The sequence below is a fragment of the Ursus maritimus genome, assembly GCF_017311325.1.
Source record: "Ursus maritimus isolate PB19 chromosome X unlocalized genomic scaffold, ASM1731132v1 scaffold_X1, whole genome shotgun sequence".
Lineage (NCBI taxonomy): Eukaryota > Metazoa > Chordata > Mammalia > Carnivora > Ursidae > Ursus > Ursus maritimus.
The window spans coordinates 86507656-86520493 of record NW_024423319.1 but is presented as its reverse complement, the minus strand read 5'-3'; the positions used below and the strand labels follow the sequence as shown (position 1 = coordinate 86520493).

At 42.2% G+C, this 12838-nt stretch overlaps 1 protein-coding gene across 1 annotated transcript in view; it reads right to left on the bottom strand.

The window, feature by feature from the left end:
• Positions 1 to 11009, bottom strand: part of EFHC2 (EF-hand domain containing 2) — a 195873-nt gene extending 184864 nt beyond the window's left edge. Inside the window, exon 1 of the mRNA XM_040632735.1 lies at positions 10885 to 11009. Within this exon, the coding sequence (XP_040488669.1) occupies positions 10885 to 10926 (42 nt within the window). The 5' untranslated portion in view covers positions 10927 to 11009. The remainder of the gene's footprint in view (positions 1 to 10884) is intronic.
• Between the last annotated feature and the right edge of the window lie 1829 nt (positions 11010 to 12838).

Genomic DNA, 12838 nt, shown 5'->3' with positions numbered 1-12838 from the left:
ACAGTGTATCTTGGAGATCTCTTCATTGTAGTGGACAGTTTTCCTCATGCCATTGGAATGTGTAATTCATTCACAGCGACATAGTACTCCATTGTGTGGACATAGCATAGTTTATTCAGCCCATCCCCTTTTGATATATAGTTGCATTATTTCCAGTCTTTTGGTATTACAAATATTGCTGCAATAAATAGCCGAAGGTGGGTTTCAAAAGAAACTATGGAGAAAGTAAAAAGGCAGCCTACAGTATGGGAGACAATATCTGCAGGGCATATATCTGATGAGGAACTTCTTTTTTTTTTTTTTTTTTAAAGATTTTATTTATTTATTCGACAGCCAGCGAGAGAGAGAACACAAGCAGGGGGAGTGGGAGAGGAAGAAGCAGGCTCATAGCAGAGGAGCCTGATGTGGGGTTCGATCCCAGAACATTGGGATCACGCCCTGAGCCGAAGGCAGACGCTTAACCGCTGTGCCACCCAGGCGCCCCCTGATGAGGAACTTCTATCCAGTGCATATAAAAGTGAGCAAAGGCAGGGGGCACCTGGGTGTCTCAGTAGGTTAAGCATCTACCTTCGGCTCAGGCCATGATCTCAGGGTCCCGGGATCAAGCCCCCTCCCTGCTCAGAGGAGAGTCTGCTTCTCCCGCTCCCTCTGCTGTTCCCCCTGCTTGTGCTCTCTCTCTTGCTCTCTCTCTCTCTCAAAAATAAAATCTTAAAAAAATATATATAAGTGAGCAAAGGATCTGAATAGACATCACTCCAAAAAACCTTTACGAAGAGCCACGAACACATGAAAAGGTGCTCAATATCATTAGTCGTTAGGAAAATTCAAATCAAAACCCCAATGAGTGATTACTCCATACCCACTAGGATGGCTATAACAAAAAAGACAGTACCCGGTGTTGACAAGGATGTGGAGAAACTGGAACCCTCCTGCATTGCTAGTGGGAATATAAAACAGTGCCGCTGCTATGGAAAAGTTTGCAGTTTCACAAAAGTTTAAACGTAGAGTTACTATATGACCCAGCACCCCCGGGTATACTAGAGAAAAGAGAAACATATCTACAAAAAATGCAAACATGAATGTTTATAACATTATTCATATTAGCCAAAAATCAGAAATCACCCAAATGTCCATTAATTGATGAATGGATAAAGAAAATGTGGTATAGCCATATAATGGAATATTATTTGGCCATAAAAATACCGATACATGCCATAACGTGGATGAACTTCAAAAACACCATAAACACTGTGTGAAAGACTACATGTTGTATGAGCCCACTGGTGTGAAATGCGCAGAATAGGCAAATCTATAGAGACAGGAAGTAGATGAATGGTTGCCTAGGCCCGTGTGGGGGAGGGGACGAAATGAGTGACCGCGAATGGGTATGAGGTTTCTTTTTGGGATGATGAACACATTCTAAAGTTGGATTGTGGGGGCGCCTGGGTGGCACAGCGGTTAAGCGTCTGCCTTCGGCTCAGGGCGTGATCCCAATGTTCTGGGATCGAACCCCACATCAGGCTCCTCTGCTATGAGCCTGCTTCTTCCTCTCCCACTCCCCCTGCTTGTGTTCTCTCTCTCGCTGGCTGTCGAATAAATAAATAAAATCTTTAAAAAAAAAAAAAAAAAAGAAGTTCCTCATCAGATATATGCCCTGCAGATATTGTCTCCCATACTGTAGGCTGCCTTTTTACTTTCTCCATAGTTTCTTTTGAAACCCACCTTCGGCTATTTATTGCAGCAATATTTGTAATACCAAAAGACTGGAAATAATGCAACTATATATCAAAAGGGGATGGGCTGAATAAACTATGCTATGTCCACACAATGGAGTACTATGTCGCTGTGAATGAATTACACATTCCAATGGCATGAGGAAAACTGTCCACTACAATGAAGAGATCTCCAAGATACACTGTTAGAAGGAAAAACCAAAGATGTAAGAGAATGTATAGAGTATGCTACCATTTGTTTAATAAAAGACCATGCAAATATATTTTAAAATTTGCTGCTTTAAAACCAAAAACAGAAAAAGAAAAGATTTTAAAAAAGTTTTGGGTTAAGCTACTTATACAGGGAAGGGGGAGAGATACCAAGATTGAAAGGACAAGGATAAAAGCTATACCTGTCCGAATGCACCTCACTTTGTAAATTTGACTCTGAAACCACATATATGTTTTTTTACACTATAGTAAAACAAAGTTCTTAAAGTTAAAAAGCGATTAACTTTTTACTCCAGAAACCAATTCTGAATTTTACTCCAGAAACCAATATTGTACTGTATATAAACTACCTAAAATTTAAATTAGGGGAGTCTTGGTGGCTCAGATGGTTAAGTGTCTGCCTTCAGCTCAGGTCAGGATCTCAGGGTGCTGGGATCAAGTCCCACATCAGGCTCCCTGCTCAGCAAGGAGTCTGCTTCTCCCTCTCCCTCTGCTCCTCCCCCTGCTCGTGCTCACTCTCTCTTTCTTTTGCTCTCTCTCTCAAATAAATAAAGTAAAATTTAAAAAGCTTTAAAAATTTTAAATTAAAAAAACATTTAAAAAAAGAAGAAAAAAAAAGCAAAAGCAAAATGAAATGAATAAACCTAACTGGGTATTGAGTTGCTGACCTAACCATACTGTCAGGAACTATTTAAATGAAATTAAAACCCAATAATTTGACCATACATTCCTAATGGAATATATAAAACAAAAGAACTACATGGAAATATTAAACCATTTGAAAATTCAAATTGTTAATAACATTATTATTGATCAGAAACCATTATATGGATATATTTTTTTATTTATGGTAGGATAAAGCAAGAAAATAATTATGCTAAGATCCTTATGAATCAAGATTCTCAATATAAGTAAAAGATAAATACAGAATCAAAGAAGTTAAATAAAAACCCTATAATCCTCCATTTGCATTGGAAATACCAGTTTGGATTCATGTTCTATTTTATCTTTAAAAATGTATGCATATTTTCCAGCCTTGTTTTAAGAGAATGAAAATTCGAGCCACAGCCTGGGAGAAAATATTTGCACAGCACATATCCAACAATGAACTTATATCCAGAATATAGAAAGAACTCTCAAAATTCAATAGGAAGGAACCAAACAACCCAATTAAAGACAGGCAAGATACACGAACAGACATTTCACCAAAGAGGATAGATGGGAGGCAAATAAGCACACGAATAAATGTTCACCATCATTAACTGCCAGGGGAAAAAAGTTTCAGTCAGGACGACATACCACTATATATTTATTAGAATGGCTAAAATCCAAACACTGACAATGCCATTTGCTCATGAGGACTCTGAGTAACCGGAACACTCATTCATTGCTGGTGGGAATGCGAAATGATACAGCCACCTTGGAAGACAGTTAAGCAATTTCTTATAAAGTTAAACATATATCTATGCCCGTTCCAAATATGTAGGAAAGTCAAGTATCCTGTCATTCACAGGGAAGCAGTGACCATTTTGCTGTGGTTTTTCAACTTCTTACCCCTATAAGCAAAGCTTTCCTTGTTAACCGGTATCAAGAGGAAGACCAGAAATCTCATTTCAGTTGAAAATGAAATCTATGTGTGCTTATCTCAAATTTGACATAGAATTCAGTATTTATGTGGCAAAATACCAGCACAGGTTTCACATTTAAAAGGTAATTTTTATTCTTTATTTTTAGTTTTAAGAAAATAATTTTTTTTGTAAGATTTATTTATTTGGGGGCGCCTGGGTGGCTCAGTCATTAAGGGTCTGCCTTCGGCTTAGGGCGTGATCCCAGGGTCCTGGGATCGAGCCCTGCATCAGGCTCCCTGCCCTGCTGGAGCCTGCATCTTCCTTTCCCACCCCCCCCCCTGCTTGTGTTCCCTCTCTCGCTGGCTGTCTGTCTCTCTGTCAAATAAATAAATAAAATCTTTAAGAAATTAATAAATAAATAAAAAATAAAGATTTATTTATTTGAGAGAGACAGAGCAAGAGCACTGGGGAGGGGGGGGGAAGAGGGAAAGAATCCCCAGGGAGACTCCCAACTGAGCATACCATGCAGGGCTCCATCTCACGACCCAGGAGATCATGGCCTGAGCCAAAAACCAAGAGTCAGATGCTCAACCTACAGGGCTACCCAGACACCCCATAAAGCTTAATTTTAAGTCTCATATAAAATTAAGTCTTAGGCTATATTTTTATTCATACTGCTTTGCCATATGGTTTTAATAACTTACTTAACATTGGCAATGTATTCGCACGTTGTAAACAGCATTAATTAAAATGAATTTACAAACTTTATTTAAATTAAATCAACTGAGCTTACTTTTTTAAAAAGTAAATCCCATCTTGGATTAAAACAGTTACTGAACAGAAATGTATTATGCTGCTTTATGAATTTTCTAAATGTATAAAAAGGAAAGAAAGGTAACCTAAGCTTGATTGCCTATTTGTTTTTCAAGAAAAGCTGGCTAGGGGCGCCTGGGTGGCACAACGGTTAAGCGTCTGCCTTCGGCTCAGGGCGTGATCCCGGCGTTCTGGGATCGAGCCCCACATCAGGCTCCTCCCCTATGAGCCTGCTTCTTCGTCTCCCACTTCCCCTGCTTGTGTTCCCTCTCTCGCTGGCTGTCTCTATCTCTGTTGAATAAATAAATAAAATCTTTAAAAAAAAAGAAGAAAAGAAAAGCTGGCTAAAGTTCATTTTTCATTTTAAATGGGGGGAAAACTGGTTTTGCTGATACCACGTACCATATATCATATCTTACTAGGGCCCTCGATAGTAGAAACTATAAGATGATTTTTAGGCGTACTTGAATAAGGGGAAAGGGGAAAAAATCAAGTAGGAAATTTTACAGTAAGGGGAAAAAAAAAACAAAACCCTTAAGTTTCCTCTACCATGTACCGCCCCCCCCATCCTGCATTAGAGTGGATATCCTTTGCAGGAAAGAAAAACCACACAGAGCAGGTGAATAAGTTGACCAAAATTAACAAATCCACAGAAACCTATTACTCTTTACTCAGAAGGGACAATTATTACTGGATCATTACATCTAAAACTCATGAATCATGCTAAGGTACCATGGGCTGTAGAAATCATCTGTACACAGGAGGTCCCCGAGAGCTGAAAAGCATTTCAAAGATCCCTCTTGGATAAAAAAAAATTGAGATTGGGGATGAAGACAATGTCTCTGAACCAGTTAGAGGTGGTCATTGGCAAAACACTGTGAAGGTACCAAATGCCACTGAATGGTACCCTTTGAAATGGCTAGTGGTTAATTTTATGTTACGTGAATTTTACAGTGATTTAAAAAAAAAAAATCTAGGGGCGCCTGGGTGGCACAGTGGTTGGGCGTCTGCCTTCGGCTCAGGGCGTGATCCTGGCGTTGTGGGATCGAGCCCCACATAGGGCTCCTCCGCTGGGAGCCTGCTTCTTCCTCTCCCACTCCCCCTGCTTGTGTTCCCTCTCTCGCTGGCTGTCTCTATCTCTGTCGAATATCTTTAAAAATAAATAAATAAATAAATTTTTAAAAAATTAAAAAAAAAAATCTGACTAGGGTCTGTTGGAAGCTTCTAGAAGGGTAATAGACTAGATCTGGCCTGGAAGGAAACTGAAGTTCTGAATTGAAAATAGAGGCACGAACTGGTGGAGACAGCTCTAATGAGAGCGTGTTTCACACTCCACAGCCACAATAACAAACAGGTCTGGGTGCAACCCAGTTCATGTGCACACATGACAGAAAAAAAAAAGTTCAGGAAAGAATATTTACTGTTCCCATGCCATCACACGTTACTCTGATGTTTTTATTCTTTTCGAGTCCATTTTGCCTCTTTCTTTTTTTTTTTTAAATGCTGGCCGTGATTCATTAAATTGATCTCTTAAGGTGACTGGCAAATTCTAATGGACTCAAGTGTCAGGTTAAGGGGTTGGCACCTGATGCAGATTATTTTAAGGCAATGGAATTGACCACTAAGAATATAACCAGAAATCTGTAAGCAGAATTTTCGATCGGGGGAAAAACCTCCACCCTGTGCATAAAGTCATTGTTTTACGATTATCTTTGTCATTGCGCTAAATTTAAATTGATTTATCTACCATCCTATGATGAAGTCAGTACATACACTATGTATTGCTCATAGTGAGTCCTTCAGCTGCTTATCACTTAAATTGCTGGTAAATTTCCCAAAGAACACTATTTCCTTGTATATTAGTAAGTAGGCTTGTATTAGTCTAGATAAAAATAAATTTCAAGGTATTGCCCACACCCTTTTGTAAGAGAGGCAGAGAGATTCTGAATTTCTGTTTTATTCTACTGCTGTGAATTCAAATAAGTTCTTTTCTTCTAAGGAAACAGTTGCTTCACCATAAATTAGAGACGGACTATTGACAGCAAACCCTCCTAAGATGGTGGCAAGGTAGCTTCATAAAAAACAGAAAGTGTACTCTTCATTATTCATTAGGGGCATTCAGGATCAGCTATCCAACCATCTGTCCAAAATGCTATAGAAAAGATTTTCAGCTTTGGCTGGAAATGCCTCTTTTAACTTTAATATCCTATTATTTTTGACCATATGCCTAAGATTCTCTTAGCTCAAAATAAATCTAGCATGTAAATTGTTGGAAAAAGATACCGTGTGTCGGGAATTTAGCTGTGACCTTTCCCTAAGGTTTTCAATTAATTCATATCACAATAATTTTAATGTCATCAGTGGTACAAATGCTTATATTTTTGAAAGCGCAATACTTCTTGTATTTCAGAGACAGAAATACAGGCTGCGCATCGCCTAGCTGTGGGCAGAAATCAATCTAATGCTCATGACTATCAGCAGCTAATTAGGGGGAGAAACACGTTCCTTTTTAATTTCTAAGAAAAGCAATAAAAGCTTGTGTTATAATTTTAAACCCAAACAGCCATAATTATGCTATCTCCAGGAGGCCAAAATTTTTCACTTGATAATTTAATTCGGCAAGCAAGGCTCTGTAATAGGTGGGAGGTGGGGGGTGATTTTAAAAAAAAGCCAGATTTGGCTCTACTGACTTTTTGACCACTCTATGTACCAGAGAACATCTGATCTCTTAACTAAGTACACGTTTTTAAAATAATATTAGTTTTTTGGTGACATAGTCAGTACCAAGGTTAGTGCAACAATTTTCTAAATACAGCCATGCGATTTGAGCACATACAAGGACTCTCCATATACAAATACTAGTTTGTTAAATGACAGCCCAAGGTATCTAATAAGTATACTGTCATTCCCTAATTCATACACACACACACACACACACACACACTCCTATTGGTCTGAGGCATAAAGTAAATAATTTGTTTAAATACATCCACAAATCTGAGCACCTGGGTGGCTCAGTTGTTAAGCGTCTGCCTTCAGCTCAGGTCATAATAATCCCAGGGTCCTGGGATCAAGCCCTGCATTGGGCTCCCTGCTCAGCGGGAAGCCTGCTTCTCCCTCTCCCACCCCCTCTGCTTGTGTTCCCTCTCTCACTGTCTCTCTCTCTCTGTCAAATAAATAAATAAATACATCTTAAAAAAAATACATCCACAAATCTAGAAGCAGACCCACATGTATTTGGATACTTATGACAAAGGTAGCAGCTCTGCAGAGAAGTAGAGAAAGGGTGGTCTTTTCCAAAAATGTGTTAAAGACAAGACAACAGGCCCTAAAATGGAGTGGATCGTGTTAAGCTCCATGTCACAAACTGAAACTTAACTTACAGTTTCGGCTGTCCCAGAAACTGAATCTTAAAGCAGCCAATCATGAATCTCCTGATCAGCATTAGTTAGGTAATCTGCCTAAAAAGCCCTCGCTACCATATCCCATAAGGAAAGTAACCTTAGAGTAACCAATCCAGTCTTCGCTTAGTATAACGCCCCCTTCTGCCTATAAAACGTCTTGCTGGGAGACCTCTTCAGAGCTCTTTCCTCTCAGCTAAACTGGATACTATCAATTCATGAATCATGGCCCAGAGCCAGTGAGATCTTTAAAACTTACTCAGTTGAATTGTGTTAACAAATGGTTCCGGGTCAACTGACTATCCATATGGGAAAAAATACAACCTGACCCCTACTTCTTTTCATACACACACACACACAAATTTATACTAGATTAGAAATCTAAATGTGAAAGGTAAAAACAAAATTTCCAAGACAACACAGAAAGATATCCTCATGAACTTGGCATAAGGAGCAATTTCTTCAAGAAACAAAATCACTAATGTAAAGGAACAATAAGTCATCAAAAACACCATTAAGGAAGTGAAAAGGCCAGTCACAGACTAGAAGGTATCTGTCAATACAGATGTCGGACAAAAGAGTCATATCCAAAAATCTATAAAGAACTCTTACATTTCACTAAGTTAAAAAAAAAAAAAGGCAGACAACCCGGCAGAAATAGTAGACAACAGACAAGCAAGTACTACACAAAGGAGAATGCCCAAATAACCAATAAATGTGTTCATCGTTCTCAAGTTCATTAGGAATCGGGGAGGGGCAGATTTAAACTACCGTTTCAGTATACTTGCTGATCAAAAAAACTACAATTTAAAAGACCAACCATTATCAAGTGTTAGGATGTGGAGCGATAGGAACATAACATGCTGCTGGGATTTTTTTTTAAAGATTTTTTATTTATTTGTCAGAGAGAGGGGAAGAGAGAGAGAGAGCACACAAGCACGGGGAGCAGCAGGCAGAGGGAGAAGCAGGCTCCTCGCAGAGGAAGGAGCCTGATGAGGGACTTGGTCCCAGGATCCTGGGATCATGACCTGAGCCGAAGGCAGACGCTCAACCGACTGAGCCACCCAGGCGTCCCGCTGCTGGGGATTTAAATTGGTTTAAGCACTTCGGCAGCGTCTACTAAAGCTGAACATATAAAAACTATATGATCCAGCAATTGTACCAAAAGACATGAACAAGAATAGTCACAACAAACTATTCTTAATAACCCCAAACAAGCCAAACCTCTATTTATGGGTATATAAATGATGTCATACTCACACAATGGAATACTATAGAGCGAGGAAAATGGGCAAATTGCCTCAACAGACATCCCCATGAACAAATCTCACAAACATAATATTGAGCTAAACACAAGCCAGTCACAAAAGAACACCAGACACTGACATGGATACGAAGCTCAAAAGCAAGCAAAACCTAACCGTAGTCCCCTGCATTCAGGATAGTTCACCCTGGACAGTAAGTAGCCAAGGGGGTAATGACCAGAAAGAGTCATAGGCAGGGTTGCCCCGTAAAATACAAGATGTCCAGTTAAATTTGAATTTGAGATAAACAACAAGTAATCTTGCAGTCTAAGTGGGTCCCGTGCAGTATTGGGGACATATATTTTTATTTGCTAAATCTGGCAACCCCCGGCAAAGGAGAGGCTTTTGGAGGGCTGGTAATACTTCCTTTCTGTCTGTTCATTTGGGGTTCATCCAATATGCATTTCTCTGCACGTGCTGTACTTCACAATAAAACAAAACAAAGTACACTCAGTATAGCTTTGCAGATTTTAAAATAACTCCTCAAAGTACTGCGTTTCCTTCCTACTTTCATCAGTGCATGTGGGAGCTGTGGTATTCCTGCAGGAGCGGGACATCGGTCACCTGAAGTGTCGCGGGGCCCAAAGCTATGGGCTCTGCTTTCAGTTTTTATTACAATTACTCCTGCACAGCACGCTTCTTTACTTCTGGAAGCTTCTTGCATGTCCTGCCTCTCGGGGCTTGCTCTTCTTGGTGTGGCTGGTGGTATCTTAGCAAAGGGCAATGCTGGGCGGGAAGGCCGGCTTACCCATCAACCAAAAAACAAAATGCACAAAAACCAGGGTTCAACAAGCAACTCGGTCTGGTCAACCGAATCCGGACACAGAATCCAGTGGCCGGAAGCTACAAAGGAAACTGGGACTTGAGGGCCAACAACTTGGAAACAGACACTTCGGAACCCAGGAAGTCCAATGCTTCATTCAATCCGCTGCCTGCGTTCTCAATTTGCCAGAGGTTTACGCAAACACCTTGAGGGGCTCCCTCCCTCGAGCGCCCATCTCCCCCCGCGGTGTTATCACCTACCTTCTTCCTGAAACACAACTGGCAAACCCAAGGAAAGTGTGGTGACCCGTGTAAAGAAAGGCACTAATTACTTTTCTGCTGTTTAAATAAGGGGCTATTTACTACTGGCGAGATTCTTTGGTCTTCAGGGTTGTTTGTGTCGTCGTGTTGTGTTGTTTTGTACTTTCACCCTGTTTTGAAATGAACTCCTCCCCACCCTCAACGACGAAAAAACTCCTCCAAGTTTAGATGCTTCTCTCTACAAAGCTTAGGACCGAACTTTACAGGCTGGTGGAACCCTTACCTCTCTGCACCCAGCAGCCTCCAGAGAGAGGGCCAGGTTTCTTCGCTTTATTAACAGCAACTCTGTTTCTCTTTCACACAAGCTATTAAAGACAATGACTAGGCACCTGGGCTGTGGAAACAGGTTGCCTGGGAGAAACCCAATTTCACCCTGAAACTGTGAGGCTCTGGCCAGTCAGTGAGTGACTCATCGCTCCGTACCTCAGTTTCCTCAACTGTAAAATGGGAATAAAAATAGCACCTAAGCAACAAATGCCGTGTAGGGCGACTAAAGCACGGCACCTAGCATACCTTAAGGCCGCTGGCTACCTTCGCGGGTCTTGCCACCTATAAAGATGCAGTTAAAGCATCCGGATGCAGTTAGAGGGACTGGGAGAAGGGGAGACAGAGAGTAAGGGTTCCACCGGCCTACAAAGTTTGGTCCAAGTTGTGCCCAATGCACAGGAGGTGAAGCAGCAGCAGGATGCTTGAGTAGGGTCGGGGGAGGTGCCCACGCCTGGACCCCCGATTCTGGCCGGGACCTCTGACCTCGGGCGCCCTCACTACTCACGTTGCGGTTGAAACTGTTGCCAGGCAGCAGCGGCAGGGCCATGGCTCTCAGCGTCCGAGGGTCAAGGGGCCGAGAAGAGGGGCCAGCGGGGAGCGGCCGCCTTGCGGCCGCGTTGTTTAAACCCCCTCACGTTACCTAGAAACGGGAGGCGGCGTCACGGAAGGAGGAGGAGCTGCGGCCGGCCGGAGGCTCGGGGCGGGGCCAGGCAGGAAGCTCCGCGCGCGCTCCTCTCCCGCCCACCCTCACCCACCCAGCCCAGTGCAGGTCTCCCAAGGCTTTTCTCTCCACACGCGCTGTGCACACAAAGACTGACGACCACGCCGCTCCCCGCCCCCGCCGCTTTCTGGTTTAACCCCTTCATAGAGCTTACGCTCCTCCGATTCTAACCGCATTCTTTGGCCATTTGCTTATTACATTTAGTTCAAACACAGAAAAGTGCAGAAAACAATGTGACATCCGCGTGCTCTCAGAAATGGAACACCGCCTAATGTTACACTTACATAGCTTTTATTTTGTAGTTGAGACGCTCGAGATGGATCCAAAACCACACGCCCACACCTCAAAACCCCATGAAAACCCATTCAGTCCTACACCACCCTCAGTCCTTCCTCTGTTTATACTTGAACTAAACATGTGTAAGGTGCTCGTTTCCGGTCTAATCAGGGTGGCCAGGGGCAGGGGTAGGTGGCACAAAACGCAGCCCCTGTCATCTCCGTCATGCACCCAAGATGCCTAGGCCGGGGGCCTCCTGGAACCCTCTCCCTGCACCTACCCTGCACCTACAGACAATCCCTCCCTGAGTCCTACTGCTTGGACACTTTGGTATCTCTCAGTCACCCCCTCCTCTGGCTCTATTGAGGCCCCATTATTTCCTGCCTGGTTTTCCTTAAAAAACAACTAACTGATCTTCCCTCCAGAGCCATCCTCTTATAATTGGTGATGCACCTGTTACTCTCTCTCCTTCTTCAACATTCTTCTAGCCTTCTCACAGCCTTCAGAAGGCAGACTCCTTAGCCCCGTCAGAGCCTATGTCCGGGGTTGCCTACCAATACCCATCGTCCCTTTCTTTGCCCACCTACTCTAGCTCTGAGAAACCACCGGCAGTTTCCAAGCCGGGCTCTGTGGTTTCTCCCCTGTGGATTTTGCAGATGTCACTATCTGCTGGAAACACCCTTCCTTCCTTTCACCTGGTAACCCCTTCTTATTTTTCAGAACTTGGTTCAGTGTGGGAAAGAGGCATGGAAGCCTTTGACATTTCTGGGAAATGTTCCCTCCTCTTCTCCACTCCCCCATCTGTGTTAGAGGCCCTGTCTCATTGTGGCTTCAGTGGGTAGTGCATTGTAATCATGCTTACTTGACTTTCTTTAAATGCCAAATTATTCCAGGGCAGAAACTCTAGCTCCTTTTTTATTCGCAGACAATGTTAACTGTAAAAATAAAAGTTACTTTAGCACCAAGAATGGGTTTATTCAGGAACGACAGAGAAGTGCAATTTGGGAATGGTAAAGAATTTCAAATTGGGACATTCTAGCTATGGCAAAACCCTAAGTCTAACAAAGGAGAGGAATGTCATTCTATGGGGAAGAAGGAGGAAGTTGGGAGGGGTTGTTCTGAACAAAAGTACATTGCAGAAAAGCAAGAGTTCGGGGTGATTAGGGTTTCGCATTGGCTGAATTGCAGGAGTAGTTGATTTCTTACAGGAGATACAATGTACATCTTTTCCCTATTGGAGTCTGTAATTGATCATTCTTTCTGCTGGGAATTCTTCTGTTAGAGCCTGTAATTGACAATTCTTCCTGTAATTGACTTCGAGCGGTAGCAGCTCCCTCTTCCAGCTTCCCCGCTCCACTTTAGTGAGGGTTCCCTTTACTAATTTTCACAACAGACGTCACCGTTTTGTTTACAACATACATTATTGTTTCCTGTGTTTATAAATTTTGCACTATAAATTTCT